Source organism: Corvus kubaryi, unplaced genomic scaffold (genome assembly GCF_017639235.1).
Source record: "Corvus kubaryi isolate FWS band 111438036 unplaced genomic scaffold, C.kubaryi_AGA036_p1.0 37225, whole genome shotgun sequence".
Classification (NCBI taxonomy): Eukaryota; Metazoa; Chordata; class Aves; order Passeriformes; family Corvidae; genus Corvus; species Corvus kubaryi.
The window spans coordinates 999,079-1,026,929 of record NW_024581064.1 but is presented as its reverse complement, the minus strand read 5'-3'; the positions used below and the strand labels follow the sequence as shown (position 1 = coordinate 1,026,929).

At 41.5% G+C, this 27,851-nt stretch overlaps 1 protein-coding gene across 2 annotated transcripts in view; it reads right to left on the bottom strand.

The window, feature by feature from the left end:
- Positions 1-755: 755 nt before the first annotated feature.
- ADAT1 (adenosine deaminase tRNA specific 1) overlaps positions 756-27,851 on the bottom strand; it is a 27,182-nt gene continuing 86 nt past the window's right edge. The window contains exons 1-10 of one of the 2 annotated variants that reach the window (XM_042022883.1): positions 27,663-27,851; positions 27,169-27,360; positions 26,335-26,403; positions 24,567-24,621; positions 23,668-23,795; positions 21,506-22,124; positions 17,465-17,610; positions 15,114-15,213; positions 9,711-9,797; positions 756-1,758 (exon numbers count right to left, since the gene is read on the bottom strand). The exon at positions 27,663-27,851 is cut by the window's right edge and continues 86 nt beyond it. In XM_042022883.1, the coding sequence (XP_041878817.1) occupies positions 1,626-1,758; positions 9,711-9,797; positions 15,114-15,213; positions 17,465-17,610; positions 21,506-22,124; positions 23,668-23,795; positions 24,567-24,621; positions 26,335-26,403; positions 27,169-27,337 (1,506 nt within the window). In that variant the 5' untranslated portion in view covers positions 27,338-27,360; positions 27,663-27,851 and the 3' untranslated portion in view covers positions 756-1,625. The remainder of the gene's footprint in view (positions 1,759-9,710; positions 9,798-15,113; positions 15,214-17,464; positions 17,611-21,505; positions 22,125-23,667; positions 23,796-24,566; positions 24,622-26,334; positions 26,404-27,168; positions 27,361-27,662) is intronic. The other variant, XM_042022884.1, reaches the window with a different exon arrangement.

Genomic DNA, 27,851 nt, shown 5'->3' with positions numbered 1-27,851 from the left:
CACCCTGTTGCCCATGTGCAATAGCATCTGGCCATTTTTTATCTTCTGATGACTACAAGTCTCTAATCTCCATTATCCCTTGCCCTCTACAAACACATAAGATTACTTCCCCCTCACCAATACAACTGGTCTTTCTGCATGTTAGTGCTGGATTTGAGAGAATGGGCATATAGACACAGAATTCAAGTTGTTACTTCTTCAACAAGAGAACTATTCTTACTTGACAAGTCAATCTAAGTGTGAAGTAAAAAGAATTTGCTGCTATCAATTCTCAGACTGCAATGCAAGGTGTACTGTTTGGTGCCCTATGTAGCTCAGTAGGTTGACAGCAAAGGCTGTTTGGAGAAATGCTGTGCCCATTTTTCAAATCCAAAACTATAGGACATCAAAGAACAAAAAAATTCAAATCACTGAAGAATTTTTAAGTTCTAAATTATCCAGTTCTTTCATCCTGCCATTGCCTTGCCCAAATATTTTATGAATTGTAGTTTACAAATGTGAATGTGCTCAGCAGCAGTTACATGGTCCTGAAATTGCTCACACAAGGCAGTAACTGGACAGAAGGTTTAAGGAGGATTACACACTGCTTCCCCCACAACTGCTCACAATGCTGACTGTCTTGCTATGCAGATATTAGTCGGTAATAAAGCATAATGACAAGAGACTAGAAGAGACATGCCAGAGACTACTTCCAGTACTCCCCAAAGCATCTCTACCTTTGCCAGGTGATTAATGAACACAGTGACATAAATGGCTGAGGCATTTCTGCTTTTAACTGACATTTCCCACAGAGGGGCACGGAGATGGACGGTGCTTGAAACACTGAAAAATAGGTAAATGTTTGTGTGTAATTACACAGGATTGGCCAGTTTGAACCAAGTAATTCAGGAGTTCTCTTTTCTGCCTACAGAAGCAAAGCAGTTGAAAGGTTATCTGGCAAAGTCCTGAAATTGAGATGCACAGGATACCAATAAGTAGTACTATTCGACACAGACTTGTACCCGGTGCTTTTGCTTCTGCTGCGGCAGTGTCTGTGGCTATGTTTAGTAAATAGCAGCATATGTGAAGGATTCCCAGAAGAAAATGACACTTTAACAGAACTAGTATTTCCAATTAGAAGCAATGGGGCTGGGGGGACACAGAAAATTCTTCCAGGCACCAGACAAGAAGAGCCAAGAGCTATAAAAGTCTTACTTACTATACATTAGGGTTGTCCCAGCAACAGAAAAACAACCACAACATTATGAGAGGTGGAAGAAAAAAGCAGCACTAAAATTTTCCACAGGATTGCTTCAATTTCAGTTGACATTACTTTCGCTGCAATGACTATGGCTGGTAGATCATATCCTCAGATACAAGGATAGCACGTCACTGCTTCCTTTCTTTTGGAGGCATATTGTTTCATGCAGCTCAGAATTTTGAGTCAGCAATGATCCTTTTCTATATTTCAATAAAAAGGGGGCTTCAACTCAGCCAAAATAAGGTATTCTCTAAATTGCTTTCCTTTTCACTCCCATCTCTTTACAGCACATAAACCAGAGGGCGTCTTTTTCTGGCTCTTGAACTGCAGAGGTGTCTGCTGTGGACCAGAGCTTATTCCTGGATTCACATAGTCACATGGATTCTCATGTGAAGTGCAGGTATTCCTTGGCATTCTTGACCCAACCCAGCAGAGCTTGGCTACGCAGCACTCTCCAGGCTTCTTGATAATTTAGTGCAGCTTCCTTGTAGTCCCAGTAGGTTTTCAGAGTCTTCATCCTGACAGAAAATGCACAAAAACGAAAACAATTCTATGATCCTATTGAATATGAGGTCACAAAATGAAAAAAGAAATCAAACACCTAAGAACCTGATGATCTCCTATGAACCCTTTCATGCTACTTAGTGAAATTCTCTTCTAGGGAGACTTGGAGACGCCCAGACTCTAAAGCTAGACATCGTCATCAATCATACAAAAGGAAGCAAAACAACTCTTCTAGCATTAGAAATGTCTGTGTTTGACTGCATGACCACAGGTTACGGAAAACCTCCATGATAGCAAAAACTGCTGAAGCAAAGCCGAGAAGGTTGCTATGGGTGCTTTGAATTGGGTGGAAGTAGCCTTAGCGTGCTAGAAAACTGGCTGGAAGGGAAAAGGACAAAATTAACTGGACAGTTTTTCTTTTCCAAGACAAAACTAATGGGGAAGAATGAGACAAAGGAGAAAATAATCTCTTTTCTTTCCCTAAAGCAAAAGAGACTCAACAGTTTTGGTGTTATTCCCCTTCCTCAAGTAGCAACTACTCCCCACAATCTCAGCAGAACAATTGGTCACTCTATGAGCACATTATACCAATGATTTTCAAAATAGGGAAGTTCAAGTCTAGAGTATCTGAACACAAGTGCCTCTAAGACAATTTCATCAAGATTTTTTTCCTTTCCTTGCATTCCGTTTCCAACCTCTCTCATTTCCCTTTGCCAAAACATGTCAGCCACATGTGGTATGCAGTGTTTATACATTAAACCCAATATGAGGGGAAGATCATAGGCAACATGACCTTCACCAAGAAAGAGGAAGAGCCAAACTACTACAGGAACCCTAATCTGAGAGGTCTGAGAACCACTGCACTAACTTCTAAAACACACTTTCATGCTCAAAGGCAATTATGATCACCCATCACCCCCAAAAAACCCCCACAGCTCCACCGTAACAGCAGACCATCAGAAGCTGTGTTGGAGGCACTCAGCATTCTGCTATAAATTTGTTTCTAAAACACTGTGACATGCAAAGCAAGCTGTATTTTCTATCCTTCAAACCCTGTGTTCAGGAATGTGCAAGAGTGAAGAACCTGTCTATGCCATTGCTGAATATGGAGATATATACTCTCTTAAAAAACCTGCCCTGCACTCTTGTCACAGCCAATCCATTTTGCTTTCTCCACCTCTTTCACATTAATCATACTCTCTGAAACTAACCTCTGAGCTGCTCTCAAAAGTCCCATGTAAGAGCCCTTCTAGAACTCTCCCCCACCTGGCCAGTGGAATGGTCATGGAACCCCATTATCAGTAGTGGATCATAGTTTAGGAGCATCACTCAACAGGCAAAAGACCAGCAACTATCTGCCCAAGCCACATTTGGGAAACAACCAGGTCCAAGAAGGGTCCAAGCCAACCCACCACAACCGGTCCCAAAACCTTACCATAGGCAAGCACTTCCTGTCCCAGGTACTCATGTATCTCAAATACAGTACAAACTACTGGTGTAGCTTTTGCACGGTGTGGTTTTTGGTAGTGGGGGAACCACAGAGGTGGCTTCTGTGAGAAGCTGCTGGAAGCTTCTGCCATGTCTGGCAAAGCCAATCCCTGATGGCTCTGAAGATGGACATGCCGCTGGCCAAGGCTGGGCCAATTAAAGAGGATGGTAATGCCTCTGTGAGAACATATTTAAGAAGAAAATCAAAACACAGTGGGGCACAGGTTCTTTTTTTCTAGCCAGAGAAGAGGAGGAGGTGAGAACATGCGAGGGAAACAACATGGCGAGACCAAGGTCAGTGAAGAAGGAGGAGGAGGAGGTGCTCCAGGCCCAGAGCCAAGATGCCTCTGCAGGCCGTGGTGAAGACCACGGTGAAGCAGCTGTGCCCCTGCAGCCCATGGGGATCCACGGGGGATGCAGAGATCCACCCGCAGCCCCTGGGGATCCATGGGGGATGCAGAGATCCACCCGCAGCCCATGAGGATCCCCGGGGGATGCAGAGATCCACCTGCAGCCCCTGGGGATCCAGAGATCCACCCGCAGCCTGTGGGGGAGGTGCCCACACCAGAGCAGGTGGATGCCTGGAGGAGGCTGTGATCCAGTGGGAGACCCAGTGGAGAGAGGGGGCCCTGCTCCCAGGCTGCAGCAGCCTGTCCTTGGAGGATTGAACCCCGTGGAAGAGTGACCCATGCTGCAGCAGTTTTGGGAGGACTGTGTGCCCATGGGACGGACTCACGTTGCAGCAGTTTTGGGAGGACTGCTGCTCGTGAGATTGGAACCATGCTGGAGGAGTTCACGGCGAACCGTCCCCCGTGGGAGGGACCCCATGGTCTCACAGAGGAACGACTCCTCTCCCTGAGCAGTGGAAGAAATCTTGGGTGACAAACTGACCAAAACCCCCATGCCCTGTCTCCCTGAACTGTTGGTGGGAAGGAGGGAGGGGTTGGGGGAAGAAAAGGTGTTTTTAAGGGCTTATTTTACTCCTCATTATCCTCCTCTGACTTCGTTAGTAATAAATTCACTTTGTACCCCTAAGTTGAGCCTGTTTTGCCCTTGGAGTGATTTTTCCCAGTCCTTATCTCAACTCATGAAGCCTTCATGAAATTTTTCTCTCCTCTGCCCAGCTGTAGCAGGGGAGGGCGAGTGAGCAACTTTCATGGGTGCCTGGCATTTGGCCAGTGTTAAACCATGACACCTTCACCTCCCCCCCACCTGATTGTCTTTTCTTCCTTGCTAAATGTTGCTCTTTTTCCTGAATCTGCTGTCATATCAACGGCTCTTCAACTCATATCCATCAGTCTGATTCGATTTAAGTAAAACACATAAGGGGTTTTTCTACCCTTCATTATTCCAATCGACCTTTGTTTGGAAACTCTTACAGTAGACAGTAAGAAAAATATAGCTAGGAAAAAGGCAGGATAGACGGGAGCAGCTCAGGATGTTCACCACACTATAGCAGCTCCACAAGCAGGTGACCGCAGCCTCTTGGCATTTCATTCTTCAAGCAGACAATGTCAGTACAGTGATTTAACAGTGCATGCAACACAAAGCAGTATTTTAAACAGCTTCCTCAAGAAGCTGACAAAATCAAACAGATTTATGTAATTCATGCTCAATTTCTGCATTAAGCTTCTGAGGAATTTTCAACATATATATGGGAAAAATGCTTTCAAATTCCAATAACACTGTGTCTGCATAAAAACCTCATGTGGTTTGACTGTATCTCAGATTTAGTTGGGCCATTAGGCTCTCAGCATTAGTAATGAAGAACCTGTGACTTTTTTTGGCAGAAGCAAACACTAGTTTGCTGCCCCAGGCAAAGTTCAATACAGTCATAGGATCTCCAGTCCATCCAGGTCTTCCTGACCACATTTCTTCTATATTTCCCTTTACTATTTCAATCTTGCCCCTACACTACTGTGCAAGAGAGAGACAATGATTCTGACAGCTGTGTGCCAGAGACATGAAACTCCATTCGGAAAGGCATTACACTCCTGGAAAATGCCTCACACAAATCACCATTATGCTTGAAAACATTCGTGCTCAACCATATGCAAGGCTGAGCAGGAATGGGCTCACAAGCAAGGCAGCCTGCAAAGAAAAGCAGTGCATTGCAACAGTACTTCCTTCTCACTAACAAACCCTGCTTTTAACTCTATATTCAGTTTCAAACATCTACATTCAACCCATAATGTACTTTTGAGATTTCAGGCACATTATTGACATAAGCATAAGGAATCAACCAAAACATTACTCGTACAAAAACTGATGAATCACATCTAAGAGAGCAAAAGATCACAGATCTTCACTATATAAAAATCTGTTGTGAACCCATAATATAATAAGGGGACCAAGGAAACCAGACATGGGCTGATTATATTCTTCCGATTACGTATCTTCAACGCTGCAGATAAAATGCAGTTATTGCAGGCAAATAACTGACACCAACCTGAAGAAGATAAAGAACAAGTGACAGAGTGAGCTAACTCAAAGAGTGAGCTCCACACAAATACAGCAAGTTTTTTTACAGTAATTCGAGGTTCTGCAGTATTTGGAAGATTGTTACTGCATTGCTGCATTCTAGCTTAGGAGACCAGATTTTCAAAACATTACTGAAAAATTGGAAAATGAGCTTTGCGGCTTTTGCCAATGTCATCTAAGATGTGGAAAAACTGAATCACACAGAGGAAAAGATGCTGAAGCTCAAAAGAGTAACTAAAAAAAATTAAGTCTTGAGATAACTATGATGACAAAATATTTTCATGCACAGAAAATGCTATTTTATAAAAGGCTCTTCATTCTGGCAAAGACCTAACAAACATCTGTGATGTGCAATACATAAAAGATTTTCAGTGTCCCACAGACCTCTATGCAGCAGTAGGATCATCACAGGAATTGTTTAATGTACAAACTTTAAACAGAAAACTGAAAAGGGACTAGAAAATTGCTACAAAATTCTTGCCAAATGTGTTTGTATTGTGTTGTGGTTGTTTTTAATTGGAAAACAGCAGTGAAACTGCACCACCACTGCTCCCAATGACAGTTACTTTCATTAGACCAACAATTCCTCAGTCACACCAGCAGGAAATATTTAGCAGTCACCTTTTGTTTCTCATGGGCAAACAGTCTTAAGTGTGAAGCACAAGTGAAGGTTCTATACTTTAGCCTACATAAACTCTTGGAGCCATCTGAAAGCCCTTGCCCTCCTCTGTATAGCAGCCCACCCCATCTTCAATTAGGTGTCACTGGAACTGGAATCCTCCATACTGCAAACTGAGAAGGAAGGAAGACTAATAGTACAATCTTAATTGTGATGGCTCCTGACTACAATTTAAGAGAAAAGAGGATTAGTCATTCATTTAATAAGCCCAGTGAGAAAGGGCAGGTTTATTTTTACGAAGTCTCCCTTAGATTCAAAGGGCCATACAGCCAGCCACATCTTGTACAAACAGCAATGCCTGGAGACTGTCTAGGGTGGATGCCACCGTATGACAAAAGAAGCTTTTCACTTCCCCACGTGATGATTAAGGCATGGCTTTTCTCCTAACAGCAGGGAAAAAAACCCGATTAATGCAAAAAACCTCCTCTGCCACATTACCATCAAGTGATCTGCAACCAATACTGCAGGGGATTTTGCATAACAATTCAGATTAGCAATAGCACAATGCTGTCCAATGGTGTGTCACCATTCCCTTGGCAGAGAGCATGGAAAACATGAAAAGAAAAAAAAGAGATGGATTTATGCACCAGTAATGTCAAAACGATAATATGTGAGAGGGAATCAACAGAAGAAAATTAGGTATGAGAGGTGGCAGTAAGAGGTAATAAATAAACAACATTTGAGTTAGTCTACCTGGAGAGATGAGTGAGAATTTACGTAAGGCACGGAAGACAGATCATAAAAATTATTGCAAAGGAAGAAAGAAGGTGGGACAGCATAATACAGTACTATCTGGTCCTTGGTGAAATAGCTCATGGCAGCCAAACAGCACCTCCTTCTCAGTCTCATGTGAAAGCAAATAAACTGAATCCTGAAAAAAACCCAAATCGATGAATGTCATGTTTAACATCTTAGATAAGCTATACTACTATAAATACCTAAACTTGCCTTTTAGAAGAGCCAGCAAAGTTCTGGCCCCAGCAGGCTGTCTACCTGTTCAAATTTAACAGCACCCACACTGATCCTCTGGAGAGAAATGAAGAATGAATAAGAAAGTCACAAAAAGCAGGAGAAGCAGCTTTAGATATACACACAAATAAAAAAGAAAACAAAAGAACATCAGAATCAGTTCCATGCAAAGTTTTAAATTCCCCAGTTCCTAGCCTGACAGTAGACAACAGTAGATGAAGGCAGGGTTACGTGAAGAGTAACCCTTGTCCTAATGTACCCTATAACTACAAAACAAGCTGTTCAGCAAATTTGAAAGTACTACAAGAATGAGTTTTCCTTGATGGGAGCAGAAAAGATGGGAGGCAAGAGACACAGAAGTGGACTAGAAGAGTCAGGGTCTCTTAGGGTCAAAGTGGAAAAAGGAAACTGGGTGACAGCACAGCTTTAGAGCCAACCATTTGTGGTAAGAGATAACAAGATACATTTGAATGTGAAGAAAATACAAAACCAGGTAATAGTTAAATACACAGAAGTTTAGAGGAAACAATTTGAGAGTGTAGGATTTCTTATCTGAAGTTCACTCAAACTCAGACTCCAAGGGAGAAAGAAAAATGAAAATATCAGAATACTGTGTAGAAAGGAAAAGGGAAGATGAAGGAAACAGCAACACAAAGACACTTCTTAATTTTGCTTTTTAAGTGGAGAAAAAACAAAGACTTCAAAGGCAATCAGCTGCACAAGCTGACTAGTGAACTAGCACCTCTACTGTATAGATAGAGTTTGTGCAGCATAAAAACAATGCCACATCTGTGAATCAGCTGGACTTTGTCAGGAGAAGCCCAGACAGAAAAACAGTAGAGGACAAAAAAGTCAAAGGAAATGACAAAGCCAATGGTCTAGAAAAGCCCTGAGGTGAAGTGACTTTATGTAAGCAGCACATGATCAGCATAATGAGTCACCTACCCAAAAATGCACAAGTTCACAATCTGTTTTGAGGAAATTATGATGGCTAAACAACTGAGGACAAACTCCCACCCAAAACAGGCTTTTTTACATGTAAAACTGATTTAAGGACAAAGTGTATCTACTTATAGAATCAGTTGAAAGCATCTCAGCAATAGCATGGTTCATGTTGACATCAAAACTTTGAACCAGTTAGGAGACACTTCTACAGACACAGAAGGTAACGGCAATCTTTAATTCAACAAAACTCAAAAGCAAGCAAGATCTGTTAAAGATCCAGGTCTACTGTCTTGGTACCATGAAAGGCTGAAATGGCCTACCTCCAATGCTTCCAGTCACATATGCCTCCTACTTCCTTTGCATGGGTTTCATCTGTTTTAGATTTCCATGAGCCAATTAAATTCATTAGTCCGAGAGAAAACACAGAATACAAGGAAATTGTTTTCAGCCACATTACCTAGCTGAACCGGCTCATCATGAGATTGGAGAAGTGCTACTGATACAAGGGAGAAAAGAGTCATCTACAGCCAGTAGCAGCAGAGAACTGCTGTGGGACCATCCCCATCAGCAGCTACAAGCAGTTAAACTGGCTCAAGAGTTGGGATAACTGCATCCTAAAGCTGGTGAAATTGTATCTGGAAGTAAGCCTAAAATACAACAAACCTTCTGTGGCAATGGATTTGGAACCTTCTACATCTCCCAGAATCTAAGCCAAAGAGAACTACATTTCTGTACATGTGAAACTATGCTTTACTTTATGGTATACCAGCAAATACATAATGCACCTAATGCTATGCCAGACTGGATGATTACTGCAAGTAATTAACTCAAGTCTGATAAACCAAACTTGGTTTTAGTAACGTAAAGGAAAATTCCAACTATGGCTTCCTCAGTCAAAAGCTGCTTTCTTTCCAGAAAGTCTCTGCTTATGCAAGAAACGCATTGCAGAAAGAGCCCTATGAACTATCTCACCTTACTAGCTCTTACTCCACCATACACTACGATGAAAACTGATTTTAGCCTAGACTTAAAAAAAAAACAGAAGAAAGGTTTTTTTTACTCTAACTTCTACTTTTACTCTACTTCCTTCTTGTGAATCAAAGAAGTGGCATTTGATAGAATTACTGACCACCAACTAGATATCAGTAACTCCACGACAATTTTGGGATGCCGGGTTTGAATACCACGAAGGGTAGAGAGCTGCAGGCAGCTATCTAATAGCTCATGTTTTCAAAAAAGATACTACTTCCTCATTTTGTGTCTCTTTCCACATTTTTCAAGTATGAAAGTTTAACTATGGACTTATCTAAAATGAGATTCATGAGCAGATACTGTATCATCACAGTATTCTTCCGTTTCATTAAGATAAACTCACTCTTCTAAATGCAATCATAATGTCTTTACCGTAGAGTGTCCGGTAGATCCTCTCGTGAAATACTTGTCACCAGCTTTTGGAATTGATGGAAGAGTTCCACTTTACAGATCTTGGATCTGATATAAAAAAATTTTAAAATTAGAAATTGTCATACATGAAATCCCTATTTGTGCTTGGTCTTTGCATATTAAGTGCTTTAATTAATTTTGAGTTAATTATTTTTAAATTGAATGTTACAATTAACCCATCAGCCCAGGTACAAAAATCCAGTTCCATTATCAGTGTTTTCATTTGTTTAAAGTAGTTTATTAATAGAGTTGCACCCTTCCCAGTTAAAATTTTCCCAGTTAAAAATCACAAACTTGCCCCTTCTCAAACTTCAAACCACCTATACACCATAAGAGTTACCTTTCCTGTGTTTACTGTATACTTTTACAAGTGTTTTGAGGTGTGTTGGATGTATTTTAATACTTTTTGTAGGTGTTTCACTTGCATTCTGATTCCAAGGCCAAAACCCCACCCAGTCTTAATAGCCAGCAGCTATTTTTAGCTACAGAGCCATTACTCTGCAGGCAAGTCCCATGGCAACCTGAATACCTGAATTTTAATGAAAGTATTATATTCCCTTATCTCAAACTGATACCACCCCCCCCCTTGACAACGATGAGCCATTGGTGGACGGAGATGATCCATCAAAGGGAAAGCAGCAATCGCCTTGGACCAAAGGGGTGGGCTGTGGACGGGCTGTGGGCGGAGCAAAAACTATAAAAAGGACGAAGCCGAGAGGCGGGGTCTCTTTTTCTCTTCCCCTCTTCTCTCTTCCCCTCTTGCACTCTCCAGACTAGCTGTGGGAGACATCGGTGCTGGGCATTAAAAGCCTTACCCCTTTTAAGGGGCTTTTAGTAATTTTTTTAAAGTCAGCCCAGCACTGCAAGTTCTTTTTCTCTACCTGAGGTCTAGTGCTGTCTCAGCCAGAAGATCTCGTATCCCTGCGCTCCTGGGCCATACCATCTACTGAGCCATAGGATCCCAAATTTTTATGTTTTTCTGATTTCTGTAATTTTTCAATTTTTCTGTTTTCAATAAATTAATCTTTTTAAGAGTTGTCTCATTTCTCACAGAAATTCTGATGAAAGAAAAAAATCATAAATTCACTCCACCTTACAGCTCACAGCAGTACATCCCAACTAAAGGTTTTTGATAGAAAGCATTACGTTCACTTCTCAAAGAATGTAAAAACTTCCCTATTGTTTAACTTTTCCTATCCCATCCAAGCTGTCCACCTGCCTTTTCCTTTAGTTTTATGTTATATTGACAAAGAGCTGCATTGCCCCCATTCTCCCAGCCAGCACTCACCAGTTTGCAGAAAAAACATTTTAATATCACACTGTTACCTGCATGCAACTGCACTGTCATCAGCTCACAACTGCAGTAACATTTAGCCAAAAGGACTAGTCCCAGAACAGATCAAACAAGCACAGGACTCCAAAGGCTTTTTTGAAGCCTTTGAAACATGACTTTCTGCTTTAAAGTTTGAAAATGTGTTGAAATGCTGGCAGCACACTCCTAACATGAACATGTCACCTTCCCATATAACATGGAAAAAAACCTGTTAAATTCTGTATTATTCAAAACAAATAAAAGAAGCAGCAGAAATATCTGGAACAATGCTGTCCTTTTCACGATGGTGGTGAGGACACATTCAGCAATAGCTGCAGGGCAGTTAAATGCAAAGAGGCTCATCAAAAAATAAAGTGAGTCAAAGTTTGAAAAATCTTTAGAAGATACTACATACATCTCTCAGCTTTGAGCCCTTCTATTTCCCCAAAGAGATGGCAACCAGAATCATTGTTTATAAAGGATAGTTTGGTTTTAAATGGCCCAGCTATTTCCTCTATTTATTTATCTTTGCATACTTAACAAGGACTGATTCAGTTCTCCAACAAGTGCAAGCTGATTCTCCAGAAGCACTGAAAACAACACCGATCAAAAAAAAATCTTGCTATGTTGCTACCATGTATTTTAAGAACATCAAAAATGGCATAGAATTATAGAGTCTCCACAAGGATCATTGAGTCCAACTCCTGGCTCAGGAAAACCCCAATAATCCCAGCATGTGCCTGAGAGCATTGTCCAAATGCTCCTAGAACTTGGACCACTGTGACCACTGCCCTGGGGAGCCTGTTCCAGCACCCAACCATCCTCTGGGTGAAGAACCTTTTCCTAATAGTCAGCCTAAGCCTCCCCTGACACAGCTCCAGCCATTCCCTTGGGTCCTATCACTGGCTGCCAGAGAGCAGAGAACAGTGCCTGCTCCTGCGTGTCACCTCACAAGGGAGTTGTAGCCTGCTGTGTGGTCTCCCCTCAGTCTTCTCTTCTCCAGGCTGAACAAACCAAGTGACCTCAGCTGCTCCCTGCAGGGCTTCCCCTCCAGACCCTTCATCATCCTGATGGCCTCGCCTTTGGACACTTAGAGCTTTATCATCTTCTTATATTCCAGTCCCCAAACCTGTCCCCAGGAGGTGAGGCCATACCAGTGCAGGGCAGAGCGGGACAATCCCCTCCTTCACCTGGCCAGCAATGCTGGGTCTGATGCCCCCAGGATGCGAGTGGCCCTCCTGGTTGCCAGGGCACTGCTGACTCATATCCAACCTGCCATCAACCAGGACCTCTAGATCCCTTTCCATGGCCCTGCTTTACAGCCTCTTGCTCCCCAGTCTGTCCATACATGCAGGGTCACCCCTGTGCCACGTGCAGAAACTGGCATTTGTCTTCGTTAAACTCCGTATGGTTGGTGATTGCCCAACCCTGTAATTTGTCGAGGTCTTTCTGCAGGGCCTGTCTTCTTCCAAGGGAGTCAGCAGCTCCTCCCAATTTAGTGTCACTAGCAAACTTAGTGTACCTTCGAGTCCTGCATCCAAGTCATTTATTAGGATGCTGAAAAGCACTGGCCCTAAAACAGAGCCCTGCTGAGCTCCATTGGTGATGATGGCATGCAAAGACACTCTAAAATTTAATATTCGAGTTAATCTGTCAAAGGTTCGTATTGTAGTTTTTGGCAGTTTGTTGGGGAAGATGAAACAGGAAAACCTTGGAAATATGATTGCCTGACAAAAGATTTTGGGAATATGAAAACTACAGGCAACATCGAAATGAAAGCCACTTTTGAAATACCAGGTCTTAGTTACTGAACAACTAGAAAACAATGGTATGGCCACTGAAGATAATCCCCTCTTGATTGAACAATACCCTCTGCTTGCAGGCAGGTCCAAGGGTCAGAGCAGACCCTACTAGCTCAGCAGAAGGGGTCCAAAGAGTAGTTTTTAGAAGTTAAGATGTAACACTTTATGGTAATATAAGAACTCTTATAGGCTGTATGTAAATGCTATAAGATTTGTATCTTGTATTAGATTGGTTAGTGACAATTAGAATATTCAGTACAGAAGATGATTTATTGTATTGTAACCAGGACTTCAGACATTCTTTCCTTACTCTTACTCCTTTCCTCTCTTCCACTTCCACTCTTGCTCTTACACCCTCTCTCTCTCTCTCACCTGCTTACTCTCTTGGGCCTGCTCAGAGCTGAGTCAAGCAGCTCTGAGCAGTGCCCCAATACCCACGCCCTTTACAATAAACCGACTGTGTCCCAAGACCTGCCTATAGAGATCTCTCCATTCGTCTCCGTCTCCGTCCCGACCGAACTCACCCATAACCTACAGCAGTTTAGTTAATTAAGCATTAACAAAAGCACATACCAGATTATTTACCTACAAATTCCTTTTAGTCAGTCAGTTTTACCTTCCTTGGTATTTAGTGTTATCTAACATATTGAAAGGGGGAAGAAAACCTCAAACAACACTTCCCAGCAATCACCCTGAGACTCTTGGAGAGGAAAAAGAATGTAGAAATACAAGTCTTGTTTATTATTAAGCACCACCACTGTCAATAAGGCTGTAAATTCCTTATTTTCATTATAAAAGTTCCTTTTGTGACTGTTTATCTCGTAAGTGTAAATAGTTTACTTGTTCCTTGACGTTGTTTTTAATCCTGATTTCCTAAGGAAACGAGACATTTGTAATCACATGGTCCTGTAGGCGCTAATAACTTTTTAAAGTTTCAGTGAATTTCAAGCACATGTTGAGAGGAGGATCTTTTAACAATAACTGAGTTCTTACACTTTTGTGCTAGTTGTCAGCTAGCAGATGGCTCTCAAGTTTTAGAGCTGATGCACAAATACTATGTAACTGAGAAAAAGGGGTTAGCGGGTTTGTTTGATCTTTCACATGTCTTCTGGAATACTTACCTACTGCATATTGAGAATAAATATTGTACAGTGCACACAGAGCCTGTCTTAAAAGATGAACTAAGTCACCTAGGTCACCTGTGTTAGCCATACCCCAGACACCAATACCGGTCATAAACCACCAAGTTCCTGGTCCTTTTCTTTCCACTGAAAATTTGGAAATACTAGGATATACCAGAATGAACTTCAGTCAAATCAGGCATAACTTCAAGAAGCTCAGAATGTGCAACTTGCAGGCATATGAATAAATTCTCCACAAGAACTGTCTAAGCTGTACTTATTATGCTATTCACCCCTTGTCAGGATTGTCATCATCCTCCCAAAAAGTCTGGGAAACATGAACAATATGACCATTGACAAATTTGTAGTATAATCAGCTAACAACTAGAACACAAACACCAATCCTCAAGCTGAATTTCCACAGAACAATGATAATTTTGGCCACCTCACCTAAAATGAAGATAACATAGAGATGGAGAAATGGAGAAGTCTGCAGATGCTTATGAGCAATTCCTCTCAACCTCAAGAAAAGTGCGCAACTATTTCTTTAAACTATGATTGTTGATAGAGGATTTCTTTAAGAGCACAGTGCCAAGATGACAGTTGGAAAAGTGACATGTTCATGATAGGAATGTGCTGACAGCATTTCAACACATTTTCAAACTTTATGGCAGAAAGTCATGTTTCAAAACAACACTTCTAATGATCATACATCCACGTCAGCTGGCTCGACTATTAAAGAAAAAGAAATCTCTAGAAAGAGAACTTGCAATGCACACATTTCCCTCACAGTTGTCAACCAAAAAAAATGCAAAGCAAAAATTCTGTTTCCTTCAACAGTAAACATCCTTTTAATAAAAACTGATCACAGTCCCTCACCACCTTTATCTACAATGCTCTCAACAGTGACAAAGAAATAGGATAAACTTGTTAATTCTCATTTAACTTTCATTATTCCAACTGGCCTCTCTGCCTTACATGGCAACTCTTCCTTTTCTCCTGGTCTTTACCTTCCCCCTTCTTCACTACTCACTGTATTTCCTCCCACTCTGACCACATCACACGAGCTGACAAAGGCATGTAAGCTAACGAATAAAACATGTGTCCAGATATTACAACACTCTCACACCTGCTCTGATGGCTTCCAATCCCCTTCTTTGTTGTTCCCTGGCGGAAGCCGTCTGAGGTCACATCCAGCGGTTGCTCAGGGACTGCACTCCAACTGATAGCTGTAGAGATATCGTTACGAACAAGGGAGATGCTCTTATCACAAAAGCAGAACCTAACAGTTCCTTTCATTCTGTATGTTCATGTATTGCTCCCCAAAATAATTCAAACTAGAAAGAGGACCATGGTTTTCTAGGGTCAGAATTCCAGTACCTAAAAGAATGTTTAATTTAAAAAAATGAAAACACACACATGCGCACACACACACAGGGCTTTCATCTTAATTAGATCATTTAACAGTCCATGCCTCTAAACAGCTGGCCTCCAGCTCTGTAATTCTCCATTTCTTAGGGGGATGCTACTTTCTTTTGTGCATCCTGTCCGGACTAAGCATGAAGAAATTTCCAAGTTATATGGCTTATTTTCACATCAGATTGTGAAATACTGCTCTAAACGACTTGTACCAGTCACTCTATGTTTTCCTTCTTAATTTATTGTCTGCTATTATTTTATTGTGTACTCTAAGCAGTTTCATGTTTGATAACTGACATACATCAAATACGTGTAGATTTTACTTGAAAAACATTATTAGCTAGTAGTCAAAACCAATTTGTTGAAAGAGACAGCAAGTGCCAACAGCCTTAAACTCTATCTCAAGTCTGGGAACTTTGAAACCATCTCAGACTGTAAACTTCTTAATGTTGAAACTCTGCATACAACACCTTACAATTTCTAAGTAATGAGCAAAGCATCAGCAGCATGTCAACAGAAACTGACGTGTCCAATCTGTCCCTCCACAGCGTAACAGCAGGTTCTTCAACTTCTACTACAAGACAACTTCTGTTTCCTAAATTCTCCCTCTTCTCTGTCTTCCTAACAGGCAAAACAGTTGCACATGCATTCACTCTAAAGACCATCTTGTTATTCAAGATGCTCAAAGACTGCTTATGTAATTACTCGCCCTTGTATTACAATTCAGCTGTATGCTGCATTTGTTGTACTCTGCTACGTGCCAATTGTACTTACACTGTGATTTAAGTACAATGCTGTATCACTCTACTAAATTACAATCCTGTGTAACATGAAATAACATTAGATCCTTACGACCGGTATTAAACCCTCCATATGTGAAATATCTAAATATCACCTGGTTAGAGGATATCAGATTCTGATAAGCAGATACAACGTTACTTAAAAATTAAAACATTTTCTGTTCTTTCACTTTTTCATAATTATCTCAAACTTCAAAACACTAAACAGAACACATATTTTCTTAAAATAACAGCTGCAATGTTCCTATCAAGCATCTTTCAATACTCTGTGTAACAGCCCTAAATTTACAATTTCCCCTGATTTTCACTCCTTCAAGGAATGAAACCACCTGCCACAAAAAAAGCTTGCTAAGGCATCATTCATCTTTACTTAAAGGAATGACCTGAGAAGTGTACAAAAAGAAAGGCATACACTGAATTTAGTCACAGCTGCTTTCAGGCCTTTTTTGCTAACTTAACTGGCACTATTTTTCAATGATAAAATTTCCTTCCTATCTCACAGAATTTAAGTATTTTCCTTCCCTCCACTTGTAAATAACTCCAGTTTAATGAATGTGAATTCCATTAAGGAACCCTTTGTCTCCATTCTTTCTTACCATTAGCTCTATTGTAATGGAAAAACTTCCAGTTCTGGTTCAGAATGGGAAGTATGCAACAGCAGAAGGCAGGCATGTCCAAGTTTAAAGAAACTGCTTGGCCATACACATAGAGTGGCAGTTCCTTTTTTTTTTCCCCAAATGAGATCACGTTGCTAAATCACATTGGGGTTTAAATATTCATTCATCACCACGACAAAAAATGCCATGCCCGAAATATCTATCAATTCAACTTGTACACTACACTACTCTGTATTCTTTCTTCATTCACAGATTTTTGGAGCAATTACAAACATGACTCAGCATGGCAAGTCTTTTGTTCATTACCAAGGAGAATGCAAAACCAACTGAAATAAAGTCTTTTGTTTTCTTCTTGTACTAAACTTTTGTTTCCCCTGGTTGTTTTCTGTGTTTAGATTATAAATTCTTAATGGCATCAGCCAAGTGCTTATTCAGTCTGAAAACTCCCTACTGGAAACTAGAGGCTGAGACAAATTTTATTAATTATTAACAATTAAGTTATGACCTGATATTAATTTCTTGCTTTTCATACTTTGCCACTAGTATACCGGCAAGGAATGATGTTCCATTCCAAACAACCAAACCCACTTCATTTATATCTGGACTTTTGCACACAGTTACGCAACTAGGCCAAAATAACTCACCTGCGCTACACGGAACAAGTTTTGTTTTGCTGTTAGTTTGAACTTCCTGAATTGCCTGACGGCTATGTTCAAATTGAAGATCTGATTGCAGCAGCTTAACCTCCTGAGTGAGAAAACCACCTGGTAAAGATGAGATGTGCTGACACCTGAAGTAAACATGGAAAAATGCAAGTGATTTTCAGTCTGTTCTTCCCAAACAAGACTATTTTGCACCATTTCCCTTCATTATCTAAAATAAATTTCTTTTACATTAAAACTGAATTGAACATGAGTTATACAGGTGAGACAAGGAGGTTTTAAGGCATTTTTCCCTTCAGAAAAGCATTTGTTAAAAAAAATAAACAAAGCCACATTAGTTTATTAAGACCTTGTCCATCTTAAAAAAACTACAATGAATTGGTTTTTAAAAATATTATTATTATAATCAATGACGTATGCAGGACAAAAACTGCAATATAATTCTGCAGTCACAAAGAAAAATAAAAATCATAAAGTATTTACATAGCCAACTGCATTACATCAGCAATTGTTTTATGAACCTAAAGGTTTACAATCAAAGCCTATAAACACACAAAACATATGTACAGTTCTATGTATAATCTTATCTTTGTTACCTTAAATTACCGTTGCATGCTGAATGACATTAGGACCATACGAGGAAAAAACGGCATGTGTTTAATCACCGTAACATTTACATAGAGCAGGAATTAAGACTGAGATTCATACTGTCAGATGCAATAGTCTGAAAAAGTGCCTGACTGCACTAAGCCTAACAAGGCTAGGCAAATTCTTGCTACGTGTTACAGAATGAGGAAGGGATTATACAGAAAGCTCCACCGCGTATGTAACTAGAGCTTCTCCATTAACAGACTTATTACCTCTTTAATAATCATCCTAGAAGGATGCAGGGGTACAGACAAAAGGAATTACTAAACAAAGTCAAACCTTTCATATGAACTGGTCTAGTAACTGCCACTTAAAAAGAATGGTTGCACTCCCTGTTTTCTTCTTGCTCTCCTTTCCCTTCACTCTGCCCAAATCCACTTACTCTTGTCTACTGCTCTACTCGTCTCTAGTGATTTAGCCTCCCCAGTAAGAAAAATATCCACCTCCTATCCTTGTTGCTGGGATAGTTTTCATCAACTGAAGAATCTGAGGAGAAAGAAGGCCAGTGCACAACAGATGACTTTCCTCATTTTGCAGCAGTGTACTTCATCTCTCACATACATCTCCCTGAGGTGACAGGTTGTGTTACAAGAGCTCTACTACTCACAGCAGGGAGAAAGATCAGATCTTGGATGTAACTGAGGTTAAAGAAGTAGACAAACTTTTACCACCATGAAAATGCATATAAGCTTTGCCTCTCCAGTGCAACACAACTGTCTTCTTCCAGCTGACCAGTACAAGCTGTCACACACCAGGTGTCCTGAATCACTTCAATAAATCAGAAAACAGCTGAGGTGGGAAGGGACCTCTTGGAAGTCATCTGGTCCAACCACCCCTGCTCCAGCTGGGCCACCTACAGCCACCTGCTCAGGACAGTGTCCAGATGGCTTTTGAGTAACTCAAAGATGGGAGACTCCACAACCTCTCTGGGCAACCTCTGCCAGTGAGCTCCATCACCCTCAGAGCAAAAAACCTGTTTCCTGATGTTCCAGGGGAACCTCCTGTGCTTCAGTTGTGCCCATTGCCTCTTGTCCTATCAACAACACCACTGAAAACAACCTGGCTCCATTTTGTCTGCCACCTCCCTTCAGGTATGTATACAAATTGGTAAGATCCCCACAAGCCTTCTCTTCTCCAGCCTTCTTCACAAGCCTTCTCAGCCAGGCTGAGTAATCCCAGCTCTCCGCATATGAGAGGTGCTAAAAATCCATTATGCATCTTCAAGACCCTTTGCTGGACTCTCTCCAGGATGGCCACATCCCTCTTGTACTGAGAAGCCCAGAACTAGACACAGCCCTTCAAATGTGGCCTAACCAGTGTCAATCCAGGGGAAGGATCATCTCCCTGGACCTGCTGCAATAGTTTGCCTGAAGTGGCCCAGGACACCATTAGCCTTCTTTGTTGCTAGAGCACACTGCTGCCTCATTTTCAACTTCAGGTCTAGCAGGAACCCCTAGTCCTTTTCTGTGAAGCTGCTTTCCAACTGGGCAGCCCCCAGCACATATCGGTGCACGAGACTGTTCTTCCTCAGATGCAGGTTTTCACTTCCCCTTGCTGAACTTCATAAAGTTTCTACTTTTCTCCAGCCTGTTGAGGTCTGTCTGGATGGCAGCACAATGCTCTGGCCTATCACCCACTCCTCACTCTTGAGTCTTCAGCAAACTGTCTGGGCATACACACTGCACCATCATCCAGATGACTGATTAATGAAGATATTAAACAAGTTTGACCTAGTATTGATCCCTGGGGTACATGGCTACTTACACCTTTAATTACACTTTGCCCAAAGACCACTACCTTCTGGGCCCAGTCATTCAGGTAGTTTACAATCCACGTGTCTGCTCATCCAGCTCACACTTCAACAGATTCTCTATCGGGATCTTACAAGACATGTCATGGGTTAGCAAAGCATAGTCTCGGAAGTGATGTTCTTGCAAAGGGGTGCTTACAGCTTCCTCTGTGATCTGACAGAACCTATCAGCTGGCCAGTTTGAATATGGACAATTTTTTAAGCCACTTAAAATTGTGACTGCCGCTGTGATCCACACTTAAGAATAGACAAACCCTGGGCAGAGCTCTCTCTCGTTTCCGGCACTGGAACAGGTGGCTGCAAGCCCCGTGCGGGGACCGGCGAGCCCAGCCCAGGCCCTGCTCGGGCCAGGCCGGGCCACGGCCATCCTGGAGCTGATGGGCCCTGTTCCACCCGCGGAACCCCCCCCCCCCCCCCCCAGAGCCCTGCTGTGGGCAGCTGGAGCGGCTCGGCTCCCCTCCCCTCCCTCTCCAGTGCGGCCAAGATTCAGCTGAAGCTGCCCTGCTGTCCGGCAAAAGATCATGTGAGCAACAGCGATAAGCGAAATTCCAGCTGCAAGGCCTGGGTGAGAACAATCCTTTTAGTGCTGTGAAGAGCTGAAAACCTGAGGGAAGAGAAAGAGGAGATGCTTAAAGCTGAAATTCTGTTGTAAAGCTATGATGTATCAGAGCACCCGTTGTAATTTCATGAAGGCATGGGGGTGGAGCATTCAACTTGTACTTGAGAGCAAAAGCACCTGCGCTGACACAGGCAGATGCTGAAGCAGCTGTAATTTAATGAGAAATTTGAACACGGAGAGATGGAAGCGATGAGGACTTTTGCTCCAAATGGAAAAGGAGAAGACCTCAGTTCCTAGAGATGCTCCCAGAGATAGTCCTAGAGATGAAGATGAGGAAGACCCTTTGCTCCCAGGGAAGGAGGAGGGCCTCTGTTCTTAGAGATGAAATGCTCCCAGACATGGGTGAAGAGAACTTCTGTTTTTGAATGGCTCAACCTTAAAATTGTACTCCAGTAATTCAAGAATGGACCCTCAAAAGCAGTTGTGGGAAAAGCTGCAAGTCGTGGGAAGGGACTCACATGCGAGCAGAGAACCAACCCGGGCGGCTGTCTCATTGTGATAAGGTTTTCATAGCATGGGCAAGAGAGACTCCTCTTCCTAAATGGACTGAACAAGGTTATTATGGAAGTGGTAACAGACTGAACATCTCAAGGGTTGTCTTTTTACATTGTCACTGGGAGAAGGGAGAAAGGTGGGGGGGGAGGAGAAGTGTTCTGAAGGTGTGGTATGATTTTTTTCTTCTTTTAGGTCTGTTAATAAACTTCTTTATATTCTTTCAAGTTTAGTGCCTGCTCTGCTTTTCTCCTAATTCTTATCTCACAGAAGGTAAACAGTAATGAGTATTTTGGACCAAACCACTACACTAAATTGGTGTTTCCGCCCGGTTACAAACCAAACCCCCTACAACACATTATCAAAAGCTTATTAAAGTTCTAGTATTTGTATGACACACATTGTCTTCCAAAACTCACTGTCTCCATACGCACCATCTGAGGAGAGCACTTACCTTTCAATAACTGCTCTCCTCATAGCTTCTTGGCTATATGGACACTTCCCCACTATAACTGCTGACAGATACACTGGATACTGCAGAAAATGCATCAGAAGAGCTCCTTGACACCCTAAAACATTCCAGCGAGCCAGTTTATCACTGCAGGACATAGAGCATGTTCTGTCTCCTCGACCTGGCTTCACTCGTAATAATCCCACAGAGTGGTACCCTAACCCAGGTGTTCGGGCATCACCCAGCTCTCCAGGTATACATTTTGCTCCAGTTCTATGAACATCTACTAACTTTGGTCTCACTAAGCCAGTCTCCTTATTAGCTGTTTGCATGTCTGCAGAATGTTCACAGCTCTTTTGACTTGTGTTGCCTTGTCGTTTCACAGATTCATGCTGAACAGCCAGGTCTTCAGTGATTATGGAAAAACAACCACCATCATAAGTTTTCATTCTCTTGAGTATATGATTACTTGCCATTTTCCCTGATTTCCTTTTATCTTCTGGACACAAGTGATTATGGTTACTCCTACATTCTGCTGATTGTCCACCTGCATGACCTCCAGTCACCGGCTTAGAAAGCTGGTTCTCCGGTTCACTGATTGGAAAAATAGAAGCATCTCCACCTAGAATAAAAGAAATAACAAAATTGGCCAAAACCACATCTTGTGACTGGACTACATCGTACCAGTAATATTACAACTACTAGTAGCTTCCACAGATCTTCACTCAGGAAAACTTAACTATGAGAGCACATTTTTGAAACAAAATTGTCCTGTGCAATGCTGAATCAAATCTCACTGAAATTTGAGCCAATATATGCTTCATTTTGCATTCTATGCAAGAAATAATCAAGAAAGAAAATTTACAACCTATAAAAAAAGTAGAAGCTAACAAAGGCATTTGACAGACTACAAGCAGTGCTGAAGACTCACGGGAAAACTAGCCTGATCTAACTAAACAATACAAACCTCAAAAAAATAATGAAAGAATCATCTGTCAAGTAAGGGTGAAAACTTTAATCTGTATCACTGAAACAAGCTCAGAACCAAAATTCTGAACCTCAGTTCAAAGCAAAGCAAGCCTGACAGGCCAGGTGATTTATGTGAGAAATTTCTCACAATGTGAGAAAGTCATGAAATTATTCTCACTAATAAATTTGAAGATGTAATTTCTAATCTCAAATGCACTAATGAAGAAAAATAACATTGCATATTCCAGCAATGCACTCAAACTCATGAAAATGTATGAGCAACTAACTCACTCTATGAAGTACTATTGATGAGGCATATTTTGAGAGTTCTTAAGACTCCTTTGCTCTGGAACAGACTAGCAGTTGAAAAACACACCACTGAGAGGACATGGTAACATCAAGATGCCCAATACATTGGTAGACCAAGAGGCTACATTCATTCATTTTGTCAACAGATTTTCATCTTTGTGGTGCTGGTTTTTTTAAACACACGAAGAATGTTTTCCGTGACAGAAGTTTCATTACATTCCCTAAGAAGTTTTGTGTTGGGGAGCTAGTGATGCTTCATGAATGGGATTTTTTTGTCCTGTTTTTCAGGAGTGTGGTTTTGGTTTGCTGAGGGGTTTTGTGTAAGTCAGTGTTGGCTCTACTCCCCCGTTTTTCTTTTTTGCTTGGTTTTGGCTTTTTTTGTTTGCTTGTTGGTTTGGGGGTTTTTTAGTGCTTGTTTGGGTTTTTTTTCTTTGTTTCACGGGGTTGGGGGTTGCTGTCGGCTGGATGTGGGATATCTTTTCTGTGGTTGTTTTTAGGAACGGAGGTAAATGTCAGAACTTTTCATTAAAATTTTAACCCAAGGAGATAATGTTTAAAGCAAAACAACCAGGCAGTATGACAGGACCTCTGACAAGTATGTTATTCTCTGGAAAAGAAAATAGTAGCCATTATTGTTTAAAGTGAAACATTCCACTACATAATGAGCAGTACATTAGATTTACTGAGTTCTCATGAATCACATCCAGTGAGACAAAATGCCAAATCTATCTGTGGAGGACCAGTCAAGTACATCTTTGGGCACGTATTGGTAACATGAATTACTGCCTCATTCTCAGTGCAGACCAAAGAGAGACTAAAGAAAGACAAGAGGCAGAAAAGATTCTACAAGTGAGAGCAATGTAATTGGTTCACTCCAGCATACTCACACGGGGTATGACTGGAGAAGAAAATAAATACGACATTTGGTTTGAGTTTCCATTTCCCAGTTTCAGTTCCTGGACTAAAGATACACTGCTGATGGGAAGCTGCAAGCCACAACTGATGGAGAAGATACCTGTTAGGTAGAAAGTTTTCATGAAACATTTACTTCATTTTTGATGCATGAGAACACAACAAAACTTAGATTCCCTCTAGTGCCTGTTCTTTCTTGATGGGAGTCTATCAGGAGCCAGTTATGCTTTTACAGAGAGATGGCATCCAACATAACAAATGTAAACATATCATTGCAACTTTAATAATAGACATCACAGGGTTGGATTCATGGAGTTAACTGTCTCAGACTGTATAGATAAGGTACTCTCCCCCCACTGTCTGTGTTTTTACCAACTCTGCAACCCATCTGATCCTGCAAGATTCAGTTTAGTGTATCAAATTGCAAGAAATGTACTAATTTCTGCAGAATTACCATTCTCCTGGCTCAGTTCCCTGAACCAGTTTATCCCATGTAAACAAGAGGACTGGTATGTGAGAAAGAGCAAAAATTCTATCCCTGACTAGTAGTCATCAGATCTACATTGATGCCACATGAAATCAGATCCTAATTCTTCATACAGAGGCTCTACCAGAACAAGGAAGAGGCAAGCTTTTGTGAAAGGGCCTTAACACTACCTAGAAGTATAAAAATTAGGCTAAAATCCTGCTGACAACAGGAAAAGAAGTGTTGCCTACGCAGAAGTAATGCAGTCTTTCACTACATTCTCATATCTGAAGCTGCAAAATTTGGTTATTTCAGCAATAGGTCAAAACGATTTGCATCACAAAAACCTCAGGTAGCATTGAGTAACAGCACTGTTACAGCATTGAGTAAACTTCATTCACGCCTCACCTCTGGAAGCTCCTCTTGGCCACAATTTCAGCATGGCTGTCATTCAGAATGTCTCCTATAGCAAAACCCAAATGTGAATACTAAATCATTACTAAAAAGAAGACAAAGAAAATAGAATTTGACACAGGCCAGTTCTCCACAGTTGTTAGTATCTGAAGGTTCACCATTGGTTTTAGAGTATTGCAAGGTAGTTAAACTTCCAATCACCACAAAAGGAGGTCAACAGCCTACACCAATGAAGGATAAAAGTACTCAGTCTACAGCAAGTCAGAGACTTGTTTGAATACCAAATTTTAACTCTTCCCATATTGGAAACCCTTTGAGTTGAGAAAAACACTACCGTCCTTCAAAATCTTCCTGACTTTTGTTTTCAAGGGTAAATCTTGATATTCTCAAAAAAAGTTCTGCCAGAAAATTTCAAGTGTTTCTTAAGCTTTTGGCTGCAGTTTCTTTTTGAACTATGTCCTACAATTTAAACCATTTTTCCTGCAAACAAAAATCCATTCTGATATTACTAAGTTTACATATTTCATCTGCAGCTTTCCTACAGTATCTGCCTATTGTGGTATGTAAAGGAACAGGAGCTGTAGATCATCTTTTATTTCAGGGGTAAAAGGCCAGGTGATAGAAATCATCTTTACCAGTTTTAAAAGTTTAGAAGTGATCTAACAGATAACCATTAACATGGCCTACCACCAAGTTAATTTAAAAATAAATGTTATCATGAGAGGAGAATATTTTCTAAATTTGACATCACTGAAGACAAACAATGGCAAAACAAACTAGCATTACTTTTTCCTAGTCACTTTTCTACTTTGACCCTTAATATCGAGATTGTAAACAGCACAACAGTTTAATCATTGTTTTCCTAAATCAGTCAGAAAAATGTCTGTACTAAAACTCTTTGGAGATGGCGAAATCACAAGAAACATTCAAAAAAATCTAAGATACAGAATCCAGTTTCTTCTCTTCTGCTCCACTAATTTATTTCAAAATGAAGGACATTATAGAGAACATGAAGTAGTCTAAACCAGACACAGGCAAAACCCTTTCTCATATCTCAGTCTAGTCCTCCTCTGAAGTCTAAAGAGGGTAGAAAGCCCTGTACCTACATATGCATGAACACTTTTCCCCCTTAGCCACTTTTCCACATTCATCATTACTATGGCTTCTTCCCTGTCCTAGCCGAGGAGACAGACACATCATGAATTTAAAAATGGACACACAGAGCAAGGAAAGTCTCCTACAATACACAGTAAGAAATGGCAGTTGTGAGAAGTCACATATCTATCCCATACATTTATTGGACAAACACTTAAAACAATCTAGTTGCAAAACATGCAGTAAGGAAGAAAAGCCCAATTAGTACCTTCCTGTTGGTTAGTACCAGCAGTGGTACCTCTTGCATCAGACCTCAACAAAACCAGACTCCAACAGGTAACCAAAGCACAGTTACTTTGCTTATGTTTTGTTTGCTTTTAGTTATGAAGTCTTTGAGCATGCAGACGCAGGGCCTAAACTACACAATACCACACATAAAAAGTTCGTTCACCTTCAAGGCAGCAAGTGCAGCAAACCTTCAGGGCAGCCACTGTGGCTGCCTGAGCTCCTGTCTCCCTGATGAAGGAAGGTCTGCCTTACACTTCTGGCTTCAATCCAGAACACATCTGATCAGAATGCCTTGGACATCTTAATTGATTCTATGACACCAGCAAGAAAGAAGGTAGCATAGGTAGCCTTGGGTTCTTGAATTTTACACCATACTTACCAGTTTTTCGCATTTTGTTTTGGCCAATACATTTTGTTCCAGTTCCCATAGCAACAACTTCCTTAGTTACTGAAAAAGAAACAATGATAACTGAAAAAACTATCACCTCTAACTATTGCCAGAAGCACTGCTCTCATACGGTCATTCTGGTATGACAACACACAGAATATTGAGTAGAAGGGAAGGCGGACCATACAGCATTACAGAAAGGAAACAGTATCAGGTCAAGAACTGAATACAGTAGGCAGAAGCACCAGTGTTAGGAAAAGTCTATGACTGCACAGAAGGAATGCTAACACAGGCTTGATATGCCAGACAGCATACAGCAGACACTGCCATAGTATTCCTCAGGCACACAAGAGATAATGTATATGGGATACAATCTGCCTGACAACACTGAAGTGCCACTAAGGGAAAAGAAGATGATGACAAACTAACACAAATGCAAAATGCAGTAACACAACCTGTTAAAGGAGAGCAAACCTTTCTAGGATTCTATCAAATTAAGCATGCTTTTTCAAGAGTTTATATTAGGAATTCAGGTCTTGCCTAGACTTTCACCACATATTGAACAGCCAAATGCAGGCTTTCATTGTCTTATTTACAGTCTGGGAAGAACAGCATTTCACTAAAACCACCTCTTTCCAGAGAGAAGTTGTGAAAGCTTTTACAATCACAAAGAGTAATGAATTTGGGTGGAGACTGAAATGGAATAGGAAGGGGTGTCTGTTTTTTTTAAAGGCATCTTTAAAAAAAGGAAATAAAAGGAAAGCATCAAGAACCTCCTCTCCCCCTCCCTTCCCTCCCACCCCTATTCCCACAACTCATGCTTACCCTGCAAGTTTCCTGGACTAACAAGACCCTCTATTTGGGCTGCAGATTCCACTTTGACAACAGCTGCCAGGGAAGTCCATTCTCTGTTTGGATCTGGTTTCCCCTGCTTAGGAAGTCTGGTCCTATAATGCAGGTAACATAGCCCAGCGATTTCATCAGCTGACCACATGGCTCTTGATGCAAGTGCAGGCTCTACATAGAATTGGATTCCATCACAACAATTGAATAAAAACCCCCATCTCTTCAAACCCTACCGTCTTGTTCTGCATGACACTTTCCTGCACCAGACTCCAATAACCAAGACCTAAACTGCATCACCCCTTTCAAGACTACTTATAGAAAATAACTTTTTCCGAATCGCAAGAAATAAAGAAGCAACGCTAAAACCCTTAAGGGCAGCAGCAGGTGGGGCTGCTAGGTTCCCAAGGCTCCCACTATGTAGCAATCAAACGCATGCATCACGCCGCCGTGCCGGTGCGGTCTCTGCAGCACACCTGAGGCAACTGGCACCACCCCCCTCCTTTCGAGGCCTCCACCTTGCCGAGAGACCCGAAGCAGCCCGCGCTCGGGCGCACTTGCCGCCACCCCGGCAGCAGTCCCTGCAGGCCCCTCCCCGCCCGCCGGGCCAACGGCGCCGCTGCTCCTCGCCAGGAGGGGCGGCGACAACCAAAGCCCCGCGGTGC